The sequence below is a fragment of the Argentina anserina genome, chromosome 1 (genome assembly GCF_933775445.1).
Source record: "Argentina anserina chromosome 1, drPotAnse1.1, whole genome shotgun sequence".
In the NCBI taxonomy this organism is placed as follows: Eukaryota; Viridiplantae; Streptophyta; class Magnoliopsida; order Rosales; family Rosaceae; genus Argentina; species Argentina anserina.
This window is the reverse complement of record NC_065872.1, coordinates 3,480,882-3,499,951: the sequence shown is the minus strand read 5'-3', so window position 1 is coordinate 3,499,951 and position 19,070 is coordinate 3,480,882. Positions and strand designations below refer to the sequence as shown.

The window sequence follows — 19,070 nt, the reverse complement described above, 5'->3', positions numbered from 1 at the left end:
GAGTACCCATGATCAGATAACCACCCGTTACCTCATGCAGTACTATGGCAGACAGACTAGAGCTCTAACTGTATCGTAACTTTCGCCCGGCCAAAGGCTAGGTTCCGACTTGCCTCACATGTACAATAATCTCACATCATATTGTACCACACATCACGTCCGAAGACAAATCACAATATTTCACATTTTCCGTGATAAAATCACATGTACAATAATCTCACATCATATTGTACCACACATCACGTCCGAAGACAAATCACAATATTTCACATTTTCCGTGATAAAATCATGTACAATAATCACTCATCATATTGTACGTTTTAAAACTTTCACAGTATATCCATAATAAAAATCATAACAGTATATTATATAGCAAACTATATATATTCGTATTTATTTACCATTTATACAATATATACATAGTCCACTATATCATATACATGTCATATTTCATAAACACCTGAAAAATTACGTACGATAATCTCACATCATATCGTACCATTAAAATCACACATGCACAATTTTTCTGTCACCGAAATGACTATTTTAATGAATTAATAACAGTATGTAATTTAATGAACTATATATATATGTATTTATTACCATTATACTATATATATACGTAGTCCACTAAGTTATATACATGTTGTAATTCATTAAATAAACACACTTGCAAAAATGTTGAATCACCACGAGGGTAGATTCGTAATTCAGTGAGATTTTACTCACCTTATTGACTTGAGCGTAATTCCACAATTCGCGATGCTAATTCCTTTCCTCGATTTAGCGATCACCTTAAAAAGATAAGACATGCATTTAGAATCGTTTCGTAAACCTTTAAATGCCAAAACAGTAATAAACGGTTACTGTTCAGCAATTTTGGTCTATACGAAGTTACTGTTCACGGTTCACTATTCACAGTTACTGTGCAATACTCCATTAATACGTATTTCTGTACGTATAAGTACTATATACGTATTTCTGTACGTATAAATACTATATACGTATTTCTGTACGTATAAATATTAAATACGTATTTCTGTACGTATAAATATTAAATACGTATTTCTGTACGTATAAATATTAATACGTATTTCTGTACGTATAAATATTAATACGTATTTCTGTACGTATAAATTTTAATACGTATTTCTGTACGTATAAATATTAATACGTATTTCTGTACGTATAAATATTAATACGTATTTCTGTACGTATAAATATTAATACGTATTTCTGTACGTATAAACATTAATACGTATACGTACGATTTAAATGTAAATACAACTCAGTAAATAAAATTTACTAAATTACCCTTTTACAAATTACTTTTTACATTTACTGAAAGTAATTTATAATTACATTTATCGAAGGTAAAAATTAATTACATTTACCGTAGTAAATAAAATTTACATTTACATTTACCGTTACACAGTAAATTACCAAAATACCCTTTCAGTCAAAACTATTTACACCGCCTCACACGGCGGCGCGTGTGGTACACGCGCCACCTCCGGTCGGCCGCGCGTGGGGCCCACGCGCCGAGGCAAACCACGGTGCGTATCACGCCACCGCCGCCTCCAAACTCTCCCCCTCCTTCCCCTCTTCCTTCCTACGGTCCTAGGCCGCCTCCTACTCCTCCCACGCTCCTCCACGCGCCGCCTCTAGGCGGCGGTAACCCTTCCTCCTCACACACCTCCGATCTCCTCAATTCGATCCCAAAATTCATCACAATCACCATCCAACCATCAATAACAACAAATCATACCTTAATCGCAGTTAAAACCTCCGATTTGATGTCGGAAACGCTCGGATCGTAGGTGGACCTTCGATTCCTCGGGGAGGACTTGGGTGCCCCTGGGTCGATAGTGGAGGGCTCTAAGGGAGAGGATCGGCGTCGTGGAGCTCTCCCCCGTGCCCTTGCGTCGCCGAAGTGGTGCTCGATGGTGGCGCGATGCTTGCGGTCTCGGGTTGGAGCGCGGAGGTTAACGACATCGCGAGGAGACGCGTCGACCTCGGGGTCTGCAGAGAAGGGCCGTGCGGTGCTCCTGCGCTAGGCGGTGGAGGCCACGGTCGAATGGCGATGGAGATCGCCGGCGAGGTCAGTGAGGGAGAGAGAGCTCGGGGAGGGAGAAAATCGCGAGGGGGAGAGAGAGAAAAGGGAAAAGGGAGGCGGGGTGAAGGGTTTCCGAAAATGGAAACCCTAACCCTTCAGTTCTTTCCTTTTATACCCTTTTCCAAATCGGAAACTAACTTCCGTCGTTAATAACTTTTACGTACGACGGCCGATTCGAACGTGTCACATATCCACAAACTCGTATCGACGAGCTCTACAACTTTCGTGAAGGAAGTTTTCGCAACCGATCGACGGAATAAAAGTCGATATAAACGTTACTGAAATGTAACGTTTTTCAATTTAAACGTTCCGAGAACGTTTCCGTTTCTCGTTTACTAACGTCGCAACCAAATACGTTCATTCTAATAAAATTCGAAATTTTATAGAATTCCAAATCAAACTAACATTGTCTAAAATTTAGGGTTATTACATAACCAGAAGAGTTACTTAATTTTCTCATGAGCGTTTCATTTCATATTTCTTTGGGACAACCAGATGGGCTGTCCATTGACTCATGAGGGCATTTATATTTGTTGTTTTGTGATCTTTCGTATATTTTGATATGCGAATTATATTTCGATTTTTACTCATACGAGCTATAAGCTTACCGGGTTTGTGTTTACAATCCCGGTGCACCAATTCGATGGTGTAGGGGATAATTCCGCAGGTGCTGATTAGTGGAGGTTGAGTGACGACTACAGAGGCTCTACGTCGTTCGTATCCTACTTGTGGTGAGGTTTTAGCGTGGATTTGTGTGTGAGAATTTGTGTAATTTTATTTGTGAGATTTGTGAGTGATTTGTGAGGATTATTACATTTCCATTTTATGTATGGATTATAAATTTGGGTTGTAATAATTGGTTGTCTGAGTTGTATTGAGAACTCAGAATTGATCCGCTGTTACACTTTAATGATTTCGATTTATTTGAGATTATTTTGTGTTTAACGACTTTAGAATTTTGAGTTTTTAAGCTCGAAATTTTGGGGTCGTTACAGTTGTTTACTTTGTTATATACAGGTTCAATCACTATTAGTGTTCATTTTATAAATATGTTTTTTTTTCATGTAGTTTTGTGGTGGAGTCTTTTCGATATAGTACTTGATCATATCGAGTGCACTACGTTTTAGTACATAAATTGAGACTTAGGTGCATGTTACTAGCTATTGCGTATTACATGTAATTGAAAATTTTAATCGAAAATATAGAGGCGCAGCAAAAAAAATTGAATGAAATAGATTATGAGTTGGGAAACTAATCGGATGTTGAAGATAGCCGGATGTGAGGGCCAAAAACTCAATAGAAAGCATGCATCCAATGCCAAAAGAAGAAGGATCCGGATCCTCTCCTGATCTATTATATCTCCTGATCTTGCTGACCTAGAAACTGGCGACACGTGTTTAAAACTTCATCCAATAGCTGACAACTTTTCTTTTTTCTTCTCTCGTTTATGGAAGATTTCTCTCCCAGCTCTCCCAGCTCTCCCAGACCCAGTCTCTCTCTCTCTCTCTCTCTACCAACCTCACCCAATTTCCAATTTAAGTATAAAAAATAAAACATGTATATGTATATGTATGCCATGAACCAAACTTGCATTCTTCTGTACGCTCATGCATGTTAAACAAATTCAAACATGAAGGAAATACTAATCATACTTATCATAGTAATTTGTAAACCCCACGTACTAACTATGTTTCAAAACCATGTAAAGAGATAAACAAAAGCATCAATTTTGTCAAAGCATTCACGCATGCACGTCAAACATAACGAGTGATTTTATAGAGAACAACGAAGATCGATAGCGGAACTATGGAGACCCACAAACTAAATTAAAACCATATTTTTAACTTATGCTTTAACATTGGAAACCACTTATATGTGTCCCTAAATGTCATAAAGCTCGCAGAACAGTCAGGCGATGTTGGAATTGTTTCAACTATTATGACTTATCTAATGTTTTGCTTTCTTTTGTTGCCCACAAAATTTGGTCAAGATATTGGAGATTTCAACAAAGATTGAACCTTTCCTGTTTCTTGAGTTAAATTGTAAGAACCCATATTTTCTTTGCACACAAATGGATGATTTTGATTAGAATTGTGATCTTAAAGAAGCACTTTATCTCATCTATGACTATGAGATGGAGGAAGTACTGACAAAATCCATAATTTTGGAGACAAACCAAAGAGCAACAGAAGAGAGACAAAGGGAAAGGGAAGGGAATGGATTTTTTTTCTAATTACAGAGAAGAAAGAAGAAACCAAAGGAGATGAATTGGAATTGTAGACCATTGGATTCGATAAATCCACGTGTCACCATCTCATTCTGTCTTAAAATATCAGGAAAAAACTCAGGCATTTTCAAATCAAGAGAGGATTCTCATCCGAAGAACAAAGCCATACACATATCAAAATCTTGACGAGTCAAAAATTCTACAAGAAAAATTCCAATTATTTATATGTCACGTCAGCAACGACCCTTCTGATTGCTTCCTGGAAGGCAGACTTGTCCCATTCGTTCGCCTACATAAGCACAAAGTAATTAATTAATTAGTCTCTAATCACTAATTTTGTAATATATTAAAGTGTAAAGACCCCTTCCTTCTCATTTCCTATATTATTATCAAGTCCTGTATATTTAATAATTTCATACTGTTATTCAATTATTAGTTTTAGATCGCATGCTAAAATGGCGCTATGAAAATTACCTTTACCCAGAGTGACAATTAGTATTTAAATCTACAACAACCAAAATATAATTAGGAATCATCCTAAAGATAGTTAATTAATGCTACGTAGCGATCTCAAAGTTTCAACTTTTGTTGCAGTTATTATTTTATGAACTTTCCTAGAACTACTAGGAATTAAGCGAGGTTTTGGTTTGCATGCAGATTGCAGACACAGTTATATAATCTAATTAGTAATTAATTAGATAAATAAGATTGCATACCTGATCATTAACTCTTAATATCAAGACCACGCGGTTGATATTGGGATGCAATTCTGTTTTCCTAGTACTCGCTTGCATGGACATCAAGCTCATGTTCTTTACTTGCTTCAAGAATTCCAAGATTCTAATTACTATATCTTCGGTCGAACATTCTCCTGATCTCACCATTACTTGCAGGGCAATAATTTGATGATCTTGATCTGTGCTCGAACTAGATACATGCGTAAGTGTAACACTAACTCTTTCGGTGGACGAGGAGGCAGCTGCTTCCACTTCTTCTTGATCTTCTTCTGGATCTTTTTCTTCTTCTTCTTTAGTTTTAAGCTTTGCAGCTGCCTCTAACTGCTGGTTTCGCTTGCTAAGCTCATCAACTTGAGCTTTTAAACTAGTTAAGTAATCCCTTGCAGTTGTAAGCACCGATGCTTTGTCTTTCTGCATGCATAATGCAAATTAAACATAAGATTACACCTTACAACCAAACCTGCCAGTACGCAATCGTCATCATCATAGTTTGTAAATTGTTATTTTAAGTACTTGACAATTGTTTCAGACTTGACAACATTACATATTAAGAGTTTTGACGTACCTTGGTTCCAGGAGGAAGTAGGGATCTTAAAGAATGAAAGCTTTCGTTGAGTTTCTCACGCCTTTTGCGCTCAGATATCATATGATGCAACTGACTGGTCGTGGGGCGGGTTGCAGCTTGCTGCATACCTTGATCGCGAATTCTCATTAGATTTAAGCTTCTCAAGAAGGAAATCGATCGCTTCACCATAGTTTGCTTACGCACTCCTAAATTAGCAGCGCCTTTCATTTGTGTTCTTGGGGCCAATGGCGATGAGATGTAATTCTTGAAAGCACTGCCGGCTTTCGGGTTAAGCAGGCCATGATGACTAGGACTAGGAGCCGAATCACTACTCAATGCTCGAGTTACTGATTGGTGTGGAGATACAGAAAAAGGAGGAGAAGGGGAAGAAGAAGGAGAAGTCAGGACAGCAAGGATGGCTCTTGTAATCTCAGCATCTTCGAATTCAGGAGCTGGTAATTGGACATTCCCTCGAATTCGAGAAATTGCTTGCATGGTTTGTTGATGAGGACTACTACTACTAGTACTAGTACTACTAATAATGTTTGTAGTTGGTGATACAGTTGGTTGGAATAATGAAGTAAAGTTTGTATTAGTAAAGAGTACTTGATCAGATGGGATATGGAGCGAAGTAGTAGCAGTAGATGCTTGAATAGTGTTGAAGATGAGGGACGAATATTCGGGGCTATCCATGGTTGATGGCGATCTCAAAGATGAGGTAGATGATGAAAGTTGGTTTTGCTGCTCAGTATTTGCCCTAACTACTTCAACTGTACGTGGAGAAAATTGGGATTTAGAGAAAGCTTCTGCCAGCATCCAGCTTCTCATGATCAGTTCTTTCTTTACGTTCATCTGCGAATTAAAAACAAAACTAATTAAAGCTCAATAATTCAGATAATTATCTGCTAATTAGTTTGTGTATGAAAATGAAAGATAGTCTTACTTGAGACACATTGGAGAATCCTAGTTCAATCTCTCCACTCTTGCACCCCATGAAAACTGCAGTCTGTACTAAGAGAAAGGTGTACACATGCAATGAGTAAATATAATTATATATTGGGTGTTTGTATAAATGTGTGTATCAGTGTATGTAACATGACTAACATCCACTGAATCATCATAGTGCTAGCAACCTACCTTAATTCTTGCTTCCTGATAGAATTGATTCTGAATTTGAACTGATGCCAGTCTTTGGAGGTCCGTTTCTTGTAGCTCTACATAGGCAAGGCTATTTCTGAAAGCGAATCCTGGAACACATCTGATCGGATATTGTAAAGAAATTAATCAGACTAGCTAATATCAATTTATCAATCTTGATATCAGCCAAATTATATAAGAAGACTAGTACTGATCATGACATGCATGTGCTTACTCATTTTGGACGATTGGGATCATTGACCGTCGATACTCATCGAAAAGCCTCCGAGCTAGACTAACTCCAGAAGACGAAGAGCTGGCGGGTCGGTTTTCTTCATCATAAACACCATCAAAAAACAATAAACAGCTGCACATTTACAATAACCATTCACATATACATGAGTGGCTGCATATTTATATTAGTCTACAGATCCAGAACTGGAAAAGTGAGATACATACTTGGGAAAAAAAGACCGCCATAAGCAAATGTAAGAGCAACTAATCGACTGCATAACTAGCTTAAGAAAATTGGCGCGAGAACCTTCATCGAGCTCGAACGCAGTGTCCATATACAGATACGCACAATGGAGGCCGGAGGCCGGAGGCTAAGAGGTATCTCTGTTGCTACCGATTTGATTGAGTGTGTCTGAATTGACTGTGTTTCCTTCTGGCCTGGTCTTTCATTTTGACAAATATGCAGGACGTCTAGAGGGAATAGAAAGAGTCCTTATATGCTATATATATGAGTGTCCCATATACAGAAGAATCTAATAAGCTGACAAGGATACAAAGAATACGGAGATATCGAGTTGAAAAGTAGTGATGAGGCATGAAATTGGAACAAGAAGCTAGAAGAAGAGGTCCCTTGCTACGCAGCTACGTACAGATTTGCGTCATGAGAGAGAGAGAGAGAGGGGGGGAGGTGGGGGTTTGTTTAGTGAAGATTTATGACTAGGAACAAGGAAAGTGGTAGTAGATGAGAAACTTGAAAAGTAGTAGCAATCGAGTAAGCAAAGCGAGAGAGGGAGAGAGAAATATGAGAAGCAGCCAGGCAGGAAGGGAAAGCAATAATAACATTTGTACTAATAGCATGCTCGATCAGTTGTTTGAGATTTGAAAACAGAAAAGTAGTGGTCAAAGTCTACCCCAATGACCTTATATATTGAATAATCTGCATCCCTGGCCACTTGGGTTGGATTCTCTTATAGATTTTAAGAAGGTCAAGGGAGGAAGGCAGACGATACTGTCCCTTTCTGAGTGTTTTTTTTCCTTCTCATAATCTCATGCATGTATACACTATACACATCTCGATCAAGTTCCCGTTCCATCTTCTATATATATGTTTCTTTTCTCTCTCCATATTTCAATTCCCACATGGTAAAATCACTATTTCCTTGTAACTTCCAACATATATGATCTCGCATTTACGTACCTATCGAAGTTGAAACTCGTCTTACATGTGGTTTTAGGAGTTTTCACACAGATTAAGAAACAATTATAATGACAATTTAATTCATATTCAAGGCTTCATTGATATAAATTCCCACAATGAAATTAATGATAATTGATACCGATTCCCAATGAAAATTTTTGTCATTATTGTGGCTCATAGACAAATTAGAAAATATCATGGAGTAAAAATTAAAACGACTTATATATTGAAATGAAAATCAAAACCTAAAACGACTTATATTAAAAAAACGGAGGGAGTATACATTAACAATCTATAGCATAGTTAAATTCTTTGAAGAAATATCTAACCCTTATAATTTATATATAGTTAATGGAATTGTATTATGCATATGTTTCGTTAAAGCCTTAAAGGCTTGTTTTCGATTGTATTAGGTTATGACTAAATACTTCTAGTTGAAAGTCATCTTTTAATTGCTAACACGTAAGAGTATATATGAAGAATGCAAAACGGGTGTACGTACACTTGCTCTATGTTCAACTGATCGATCCGGCCGATCGAAGCTTCACTTAGCTATAGCTAGATTCAAGTAGCGTTGGAAACTTTCGGGAGTGCGTAAATGAAAGTGTCTTGCTACAAGGTATAGCTGGTTGACTACTCTTGCATTTCACACCATGCCTGCATGCACCATCGATTATTCAATTTCATATATACCATTCTATCACTCTAGAAATTTGACAAGTCCGAGCTGCCGCAAGGACTGCTGGTTATCAAGAGACACCCTTATTTTATCTACGAGTTTAATTTGGGTTGTTTAATATTCGCAGCCTTATCAATTTGCTCAAGTTACGTTATTAGACTCGTACCCTAGAGAAAAAAAGGTAATGAAATCAAAGGTTAAGTGTTAAGTGTACGTGCAAGGTTGATACACTTTATTATTAGCTTGTTCTTGTAAAGCAGAAGGAAGAGCGATGTCACGTTAAAAGATTTTGATAATTAGGTTATTTAAATTTTTAACCCTTAAATTTCACAGATGATCACACGATCAATCACACGTGATGATCAATATTATGGTCACATGCTATTGGATTTTAGTTTTAGAAGTTGAGATCTATTGAAACCCTCAAAGTTCATTGTTTAATTAGTCTCATAATGTGATGTTAAAATCTAAATAATGGTGAAATTCATCCTGATCACCTATACCGACTAGATGTGTGAACATCTTTTAAATCTCATTAATCAATTTATTGAGAAGTGTTCCTGGGAAAATACAAACTCAATTATTATAGGACTAATATATAGGATTACCCAAAAGAAGAAGAAGAAAAAACTTGGATCCACGTACAAGTCTCCACCAAAACGTTTTGAATTGGTGGTGGTCAAATCCTTGACTAAGGCATCTTGTCGTTGATGAATCCCAAGAGGGCGATATGTAAGAGAAGCATAGCCACGGCACATAATTAATAGTTATCCCATCGATCTTATGGCCCTCCGTCATTTGTCAAATGACTCAAATCTGTATAAATCCTAGCTATCTGAATTGAAATTATATAACTTCTTATTTTTACTCAACTGCAGAAAACTGCGTTTACACATATGCATCACCACTAGTGCTTGCACTATGGTTAATAACCAAAACATTCATATGAATTTTGGTACATCTTTCTTTTGTCTATACTTTTGTTTAGAGCATCTTCTACTCTGATTGTTAGTTAGTCAATTAAATCGCAACTACGAGGATCCTATGTATTGGTATCTAATTAAAGATAGAGCATTGCTAGGGCACCAGATTCGGCGCCACAATCTTACGTGACATGCCACATAACTTTGTCACATCAGTAATTAAAATAGTAATTTTTAAACAAAAAGACAATCATATACTTGTTTAATATTTATTCATTATGATTATTAAATTAAAAAAAATAAAAAAAAAGAAATATTTTCATGGACATAATTCGGATACCATATTTTGTAAATATAAATTAAATTTCAAACGATTTAGTAACATTCTTACATTTATTCGAAAATTATTTTACTATATTTGTTCAAAAAATTACCTTATAAATAATGAAAACAACATTATAATCTTATGACACTTTATTAGATTTTATGGGACATGTTAGGTAACAAATTATTTTTTTCATGAAAATTAATACTGGCCGACAATGATCATATATGGCCGACAATTACCATATATATATATATATATATATATATATATATTCTATCAAATTAAAAATATCCAACAAAATTATTTAGGACAAAATAATTTTATTTTTAAATATATTTTTCGCGCACACATGTCTTTATTTTTCGCGGATGAAATAATTTTATTTTGAAAATGAGTTTACGCCCGCACACACACAAATATATATATAAGCATACTTTTGTAAAATATAAAAAAATATTTTGAAAGCATTATCGTAATGAAAATAAGAATAAATGACAAAGAAAAAATTATATTTTTATAATAATTTAGAGCCGTTGAATTAACATGGATATGATTGTATTTTTGTTAAAAATGATATTTTATGACTATTTTAATTATTGACGTGATAAGATTATGTGGCATGCCTCATAGGATTGTGGCGTCAAATCTAGCGCCATATTGTGGCGCTAAAACATTTCATTTAAAGATATTGTGTTTGTTTTTTTATCGGCTATAAGAAAAATTATTATATATACCTGGTATATAGTCTACATGACGTACCCATTTAATATTATTGGTCTATTTTTTACTGTATTTATTTCTTATTGGTTACTTATATTTAAATAATATTTTCCGTTTTCATCGCGTGCATGTTTATCGAAAAAAATTTCAATCCTCTCGGAGAACCGTGTGATAATGTCTAGTGGTCATCCTCACCTGTTAAAGTTTGACATGTAGATTTATTACACCAAAATTATAATTTTACATATTTTTATTATTTGTGAGATAACATTCATGGGTATTGATGATTTTAAACTATAATTTTGAGTTTAGGGTTTAAGGTATATAGTTTTAGAGTGTAGGATTTAGAGTATAGGGTTTTAGAGTTTAGAGTATTAGAGTGTATGGTTTAGGGTTTTAGAAAGAAACTCAAAATAACATTTAATAAAATGACTTAAATATGATTTTTTATATTAAATCCTGAGGGTCAAATGTCGATTAGAATAGAGGACCACTAGATATTACCATGTGGTTCTCCGGGAGAACTTAAAAATTTCTCATATTTATCATACCATGGAGTCATCTGATTGGCTGAGTACACCACATAGCAGTGTCACGTAATATTTCATATACAAAGAATAATTACTCTATAGAATATACTATGTTACTACCTAATTGACATCTGGCGACTAAATCATTATTAATTTGTTTATATAGGTAAGAGCAACTTTATTCAGTAAATATTGATCGAATCAGATCGGCTGGAAATAGGTAAGAGCAAATGCACCGGGGCTGGCAAGACCACGGTTTTGCCTCCTAATCAGGATTTTGTCAAATGCATCGCATGTTCATTGCCCGATCAAAAGTTCAAAACCTAATCGACCAGGCCCGCAGTCAATTCTTGACTCTTCTCCAAGTCGGGCAAAATGATGGGTCCCGCATAATTAAAACATCTGAAAATAGCTTATATATTTTACTTTATTCCCTCCCACTTTGACCCTGTTGAACAAAGCGTCCTCATCTTCTTCAGTTCTTCAGTTGAAAAGGAGACTCAGATAAGAAAAAGGCAAGCTCTCCAGCGGAGACCCAATATGCCCCACGCTCCGCGTCTATAACCTCTGCGAGATAGAGAAGATCAACACCTGACGGTGACGGCGATGAGACCGACGACGATACCGAAGAATATGGACGACCATGGCTCCACCTTGGTCATGGACACCGACGACATCGAGGCCATGAGTATTTGTTTTGTTGTCGTTGAGGCTTTGAGCTTTTGAATCAGTAATTGGTAAAGCTGGAAGAAAGAACTGGGTAGAAGTGGATTTAGAGTTTTCTCGGGGTAGAGGTTTGACGTTTTGGTGTTGAAGAAGGTTGGAGAAAGTTTAGGTAGATGATGAGATCGACAAGATTTGTTCTGGAATGAGAAAACCCTAAACTAGACTCCAAAGAGAAATACCAAGACTCAATCAAGAATGAACAGAGACGAAAGCCAAGCAGAACTGAAGAAGAGCAAAATTGAGAAGAAGAAAAAGTTAGTTAAGTACGGTTCTGCTTAAAACTTTCCCAGCTGAAAGAGTTTTCCTACCTCCAAGGAACAATAAGAGTCAATACAAAGTTACAAACCACAATTAATCTCAGGCTTCTTTATACGTATATAATCAAGAAATCCTCATTAATTAATCAATCATTCAAAAAGTTTATTTCGCCTCCAATTGTTTCAAAAATGGAAAAGAAGAACTCTTGGTTGAGATCGATCAGTGATCCTCTTAATTTTGTACTGCTAGACGTCCGCCCGGACTTGAATGTTAAGCCCATCGAAAGTACTTGTCAGCTGGCACCTCTTGTTCTTCTCGCGGATTCGAACGATCGACCAATTATAAGCTCTAGTGTGGCGTCTCTGGTCCTTTCCAACTTGAATGATGAACCAAGAAACCCCACTGTGGTACCTCTCGATCTTTTTCCGGACATGAATAATGAGCAAACGAATAGTGGCGATATTGTCGACTTGAATAATCATGAACACAAAAACCCTAGTCTGGTTACTCTTGATCTGTTCCCATCATATAAAGAAGATGACAAAGAGGAAGGTTCAACAAAACAAACACTCGGCAATACAACTACTACTCCCGCTCCATGTCCATTAGAAAATCATGTTGTCTCCAGCTGTAGCAGCACGACTACGTACTGAGTACATGAAGAAACAGTACGTTGCCATTACGCCGATCACTGATCCTGCTCCATGTCTACTGAGCGATAATAGTTTTTACGATATCACGAGTATAGACTATAGACCACACTCCTCCTCATGTTCCATGTAATTCCATTAAGAGAAAACCAATGGATATACTACTCTTCTCATAATGATCCTAACCCGAAATCCCCAAAACGTGTAAAGAAAGCTGCTCCTTGTGACCGTCGAAAACCTAGAAAAAGCTTTGGTCCTCATCCGGATATTATGTGAAAGTGTGGCGCTGCTATGGATAAGACTCTCTGCCGTAATATGAATGTATCGATCATGCTGACAGTGAAGAACATTGCCCCAAAGGAAGCCGGAAGTTTAGGTGATATAGAAGAGCTTGAAGAAGAATTTATGCAACAACTTGACACGAGGATGAAGGAAATTAGCCAACTAGTAGGCGTGCAGCGTAACCATCTTCTTTCAGATTCACAACATGTCCTTTTGATCGAATAGAGTATGCCAACGATACAAGAGTGTGTCGCTTGGCTTATAGCAATATAGCCAAATATATATGTTCGGCCCTCCAAGGCCCAAGTCCTGTTTAAGTTTTCTAGTTCGTAAAAATACTGTAATTCGTAATTTATATTTTCTGTTATTCCAAGCACCTGGGAGAGTTATCCTACATAATGAAACGCCAGTCTTCTATAGGGTCAAGATAGCCTCAAAATTAACCATGTAAAAGATTGTCAATCGTAGTATAGAATAAACGGAGATTGTTCGATACCAGAAATTAAGGGTACTTTCACAATTTACGTTAAATAACAAGAACATAAAAGCAATTAAACTAAACTAACTAGATCAATGAATTTGGGGTTTTTCGATTATAATAAAAAGAAAATAAGAAAAATTAATAACCAATTAAAACAAACTTGATAAAAGATCAGATGGATATGAGATTATGGATTCAGTTGTCCACCACCGAATACGTTCAAAACATGTGTAAAATCTTAGGTTCAACTATTAAGTTAAGAATCGGTTTCAATCAAGAACAAATCATGAACGCAGTGCATAAGTTCTTATTACTTCCCACAACTACTAGAGCAAGATGACACACCGTTACGTAATCTTTAGAATAACCAATCCAGGTATAGACATTATCCCTTCATTGAATTATCCTAAGAAATAACTACAATGAAAGTTTGATCAAAACAAATGTGCAAACTACTAGTGTGGAAACGCCTACCTAGTATGCAATCCTCTTTATTTGGTTTCACCTATTGTCCTATTCCTCTAATCGTTTAGGAGATCAGTCAATCTAATTCTAGCCTCACTCACAAGTTCATAATATTCTATGTTGTGCATACATGAACATAAACAAGTAATAGTTTTTCATTAAACAAAACCAAATAAACGTCTTCAAAAACTTAATAATAACAAAACATAATTATAACGAAACCAATAATCAAATCATGTCTATCACATATTCGGGGTTTCTAACCTCGTCCATACAAGAAGAATTTAGCTACATAAAAACATAGAGGTTATTGTCCCATAGGGTAGAGAGGAGAAAGAAGAGGAGAAGAGAGAGAAGAGGAGAAGAGGAAGAAAACCCCTTTTTATAGAGTTACAAACTTATTTCTCAAACTAGGGATGTCTTCTTTGTTTCCTTATAGGATTTATCTTACTTGACTCATAAATTGCGTCCATAATATTATATATGTCAGAATTATACTTCAAAAGTTGTCCATGGGCTGCTTGGAGTGGTCCGAGCCTTGAAATATAACTTTCGATCCACAACGTGATTATCAGCCATACAGACATTTGCTCGCTAAATCGTGCATAACTTTATGATATTGATGTGATTCCAACGGATCTGGAAAGTAGACTCAAAGGGATTTCCATCGATATATGATTCATAATTTTCCACCATGTGAGTTGCCCGCTATAATCCGTCGTAGTTGACTGTTTTGCACTGGCAGATTTTATGTTTTGAATGCATCTTTTCTCCATAATCCTCTCATTTGCTTTCAAAAACACCTAAAATAATAATATAAGTCAAAATGATAATGAATAAGAGAATAACATAGAAAATATGAGGATTTAAACAATACAATCAAAGCATAAAATGCTTCTAAAATCTTCATGTTTTTAATATTATGTTGTAGTTTTCGAACTTTATTTTCATGTTATGCCAACATGGATAAAGCTATAATATTTCTGAACATGTATGTATAAGGAGTCGTTAATGATCTTAGATAGGGTGTAAATACATGTAATCCCGAATCTGTTCCGAAATTTATTAAAACGGGACGACGAGATTGCAATCTAGCATCGTTAGTTCCCCGTCCTGTTTGATTTTGGTGGGACGGGACGCAAGACCAATAGCCCAAGTAAGGATATCCCGTTTTTTAATGGAAACTTGTAATTATTGTAACCTATATACAATGTCAACTGAAGCAATGACATCCAGACAAAGTTTATTTAGTTGTTCAAAACCTTCTGTGCGTTTCCCTTTGTGAATATGTATAAGGAGTCGGTAATGGAAACTTGTAATTATTGTGTAAGGAGTCGGTAAGTTGTGGCCTAGTTCGTTAAGTAGTTTTGCTAACAACGCTGGAAATTTAGACTAATAAATTATTATTTTTAAAAGCAAAATTACATTGTACTCACTGTGCATATAAGGATTTCCATCCAACTTGGAACTTGTAGGAACTCCTTGTTTTCTGGCCAATCACAAGCAAATATGCTCGAGTTAAAGAGTTAGACCTCTGTAAAACTGTGTTGCAGAACAAAGAGAGAAAGAAGAGCCATCACCTAGGTCCTCGAGGGAAAGTCAGTCATCCACCTGTCTCTAATTATACAATTAGTTTAATGCTGCTCTCAAATTCATTTTCTTTAACTTCCCCAAAGTTCCCATCGCCAAAACTCACCCTTTACCAAAATCGCAGCCCAAAACGAATCGTGAGAATGGCCCAGACTGCCCAAAACCCAGGTAATTCATATTTAGATTCTGATTCGAGAATCAATCTTATAGGTCTGAATTCTGAAACAGGTGAGCTTTCATTTGAATGCCGATGTTTTAGGAATCAAGTTACAAACGTGGTTTGTTTGTTAATTGCAGTGAAGCAGCAACTGAGAATCACCGTACCCAACAAACATGGTGAGAAACTTGTGGGCTTATTACACGACACAGGTTCAGGGCAGATTGTTATCTTATGTCACGGTTTTCGATCCTCCAAGGTTAGTTTGAGATTGAGTTACAGCTTCATTGATTAAGAAAATGGCTTTGGAATTTTGATTGGTTATAGTATCTAATTCATAGTTCAGTACCTCATTCATTTGAAAACTATAATGCTTGGTAGGTTTTATAATTGGTAATGTTTTAAGGCTCTATTTCGCTTTTCAGGAAACGAAGAGTATTGCAAACATTGCTGTTGCACTGGAGAATGAAGGAATTAGTTCCTTTCGTTTTGACTTTGCTGGGAATGGGTAAGGCTGTGGAATTCGGTATTTGAGTTTAATAGGTTATTTGAATATATAGTTCAGTATATACATTGTAATGTTTTTGATTTAGCTGTGGTTTGTCTGTTATTAGGGAAAGTGAAGGTACCTTTCAGTATGGTCACTATCGTAGAGAGGCCGATGACTTGCATGCTGTAGTCCAACACTTTTCTGGGGAAAATCGTGTACCAAGTGCAATCCTTGGGCACAGTAAAGGTGTGTTCGATTGCTTTGCAATCTTTGTGAAAAAACAAATACCTTTGATTCTGTTACTCTTATTGACTAAAGAGGATATCATATCTGAGTTTAATACCTTTGATACCTTTAACTCCCTTTTGTACTCTTGTGCTTCATTTGTTGGAAAGTTGGTTATGATGAATTCGAACTTGTTATGTGTTCAAGATATCTGAGTTCTGTGTGAACGACTTTGCTCCAATCTGGGTTTTTTAGCAATTTGGATTGTTATCATTGTTGCCACCAGGAAAATAATAACTTTGTCATACAGGAATATGTTATGGCTTAAAGGTAACAAAGGTATATTACCATCCGATATGCATACTAGAACAATGAGACCCAACCCCCACCCCGTATAGATATGGGTTCACGTTTAATTGCCTCCTTTCTCTCAGCATTAGCACTTAAATTAGAACAATGTTACTTACTTTTATCATTAAATGTATGGTAATCTGCAAAACAAAGACATAGTCTTGCACCTTAATCTTTCTTCTGCTAGGTACAGTGGGCTGCCTTATAATCAGAGTAGGTACTTAACAAAAGGATATTTTACTGTACCTTAGCTTGGTGAGTCCCTTTAGTAAAACTCATTTTAATATACTAAAATTTGGCTTTTTGTACACTATTTACCATGAATTAGCTTGAGGTTTTCCTGTAAAGTTGATTTTCATACTTTGATATATGTTTCATCTTTCACAGTTAGATACCACCCAGTAATATTGGAAAAATAGTTTTTGTTTCTCTTGTGCCAAAATCATTGCTGAAAATGCTGCTACAGGAGGTGATGCTGTGCTCCTATATGCTTCCAAGTATCATGACATTCGTACCGTTGTCAATGTTTCTGGGCGTTATGATTTGAAGAGAGGCATTAGAGAACGCTTCGGAAAAGACTTTATGCAAACAATCAAAAAGGAAGGATTTATTGATGTTCACGATAAGAGAGGTAATTTGATAATTCTACTTTTTCTGTGGTGCTTTCTCCAAAAGCTCTTACTGTAGGGAAGAAAATGGCCTAAATATAATCTTTCAACTGTTTCAGATTATGTATTCATTCACTTTCTGGAATCAGTACAATCACTACAATGTCATCTGCAATTTTATTTAGTAAGAACATATCCAAGGTTCTAGATCTACCTTGGCCTATACTATCTTAGTTCTGTACAATAATGCATTTTTCCTATTTCTTTCCCTACATTAATCTTTGCGGAATCGTGGTTCCATTGCAATGTTGAAAGACCAACTTCTGAACAAGGGAGAGAATTATGTCTTACACTCCTACCATGAGGTTTTGAAATAATACTGGTTAAAGTGGCAACTTTTGAGGCAGACTATATTTGCTCTTGATAACTTACTAGGCAAAGTGACTGATAAGACAATGTCTGAAGAATAGTGCTTTTGTTAACCTAGAGATAAACTATCCTGGCTGCGTTACTAGCCTGTAGTAGTATATACTGCAATCACTCTCATAGACAACAGCGACACAAGCTGGGATAGTGTTCTTACACATACTTAATGGATATGTGCTTGCAGGAAGTTATCGAGTGACTGAGGAAAGTTTGATGGATCGCCTAAGTACAGATATGCATGAAGCATGCCTTCGAATTGACAAAGATTGTCGGTAAGCAAAACTAGGGCTAAATCTGTCTTGTTGTTTAACATTTTCCTCTTCCTTCCTGTTTGATCTTATTTCTTGCATTTTGTGCATGACCAAGTTTTTCGGCTTATACAGGGTGTTAACCGTCCATGGGTCTGCTGATGAAGTCATCGCTGTTGAAGACGCATTAGAGTTTGCCAAGATTATACCTAATCACAAATTACATATTGTGGAAGGAGCTAACCATAATTATAGCTCACATCAAGCCGAATTGGCATCAGTTGTTGTGGACTTCATAAAGACATCACTGCAACCGGACAAGTCTACCTCTTAGTCTTTGTCTGGGATCAGTATACAAATTGCAGTTTCTTCTATTGACCATTCTTAGGGCTTGCGTTGAAGTTCTTAACTGCCGACGACATTTCTTGGCCAACATGGTGCTCCACCAGAGAAATTAGATACATATCGACCTCAATTATGTTTCTAGAGGAATTACACTCTTTATTGTGTGCAAATCAAATTTCATACGTGTATAGGGATTATCTTATAAACTTCGGGCATCTGTATGGAACCATTTTCTTGCAACTCCTGTCAATGTAGTAAATTTTTCTTCAGATTAATTAAGAAAATATGTTCTCAACTTTAGATCATTCTATGGAAAATTTCATCCGCCAATCATTCGGCAAAAGATGGATAACAGCCAAAGACGTCTCTCTCTC

At 36.3% G+C, this 19,070-nt stretch overlaps 2 protein-coding genes across 5 annotated transcripts; one reads left to right on the top strand and one right to left on the bottom strand.

The window, feature by feature from the left end:
- Positions 1–4,329: 4,329 nt before the first annotated feature.
- On the bottom strand, positions 4,330–7,787 carry LOC126790680 (putative transcription factor bHLH041). 4 transcript variants are annotated; one of them, XM_050517015.1, is made up of 7 exons: positions 7,242–7,787; positions 7,018–7,149; positions 6,783–6,903; positions 6,589–6,651; positions 5,646–6,497; positions 5,060–5,491; positions 4,330–4,632 (listed from the first exon to the last, which is right to left on the bottom strand). In XM_050517015.1, exons 1-7 carry the CDS (start codon positions 7,349–7,351, stop codon positions 4,561–4,563), a joined length of 1,782 nt encoding a protein of 593 aa, XP_050372972.1. In that variant the 5' UTR covers positions 7,352–7,787; the 3' UTR covers positions 4,330–4,560. The 4 variants fall into 4 exon arrangements, with proteins under 4 accessions (XP_050372972.1, XP_050372980.1, XP_050372993.1 ...); XM_050517023.1 differs by having other exon boundaries at positions 7,018–7,114; positions 7,324–7,787; XM_050517036.1 differs by having other exon boundaries at positions 7,018–7,114; positions 7,242–7,786.
- Positions 7,788–15,750: 7,963 nt separating this feature from the next.
- LOC126805076 (uncharacterized) lies at positions 15,751–18,984 on the top strand. Its single transcript, XM_050532172.1, has 7 exons — positions 15,751–16,014; positions 16,144–16,262; positions 16,429–16,511; positions 16,618–16,739; positions 17,536–17,700; positions 18,288–18,375; positions 18,487–18,984. The coding sequence occupies exons 1-7, from the start codon at positions 15,894–15,896 to the stop codon at positions 18,683–18,685; spliced, it is 897 nt and encodes a 298-aa protein (XP_050388129.1). The 5' UTR covers positions 15,751–15,893; the 3' UTR covers positions 18,686–18,984.
- The last annotated feature ends 86 nt before the right edge of the window (positions 18,985–19,070 follow it).

Bases quoted from the DNA above. Each gene is read 5' to 3' on its own strand.
- LOC126790680 (XM_050517015.1), bottom strand. From the start codon at position 7,351: ATGGACACTGCGTTCGAGCTCGATGAAGGTTCTCGCGCCAATTTTCTT. The intron at 6,904-7,017 runs GTAAGCACATGC...ATATCCGATCAG, and splicing joins ATCCCAATCGTCCAAAATGA to ATGTGTTCCAGGATTCGCTT. The intron at 6,498-6,588 runs GTAAGACTATCT...TTTAATTCGCAG, and splicing joins GATTCTCCAATGTGTCTCAA to ATGAACGTAAAGAAAGAACT.
- LOC126805076 (XM_050532172.1), top strand. From the start codon at position 15,894: ATGCTGCTCTCAAATTCATTTTCTTTAACTTCCCCAAAGTTCCCATCG. The intron at 16,015-16,143 runs GTAATTCATATT...TGTTAATTGCAG, and splicing joins CCAGACTGCCCAAAACCCAG to TGAAGCAGCAACTGAGAATC. The intron at 16,263-16,428 runs GTTAGTTTGAGA...TTCGCTTTTCAG, and splicing joins ACGGTTTTCGATCCTCCAAG to GAAACGAAGAGTATTGCAAA.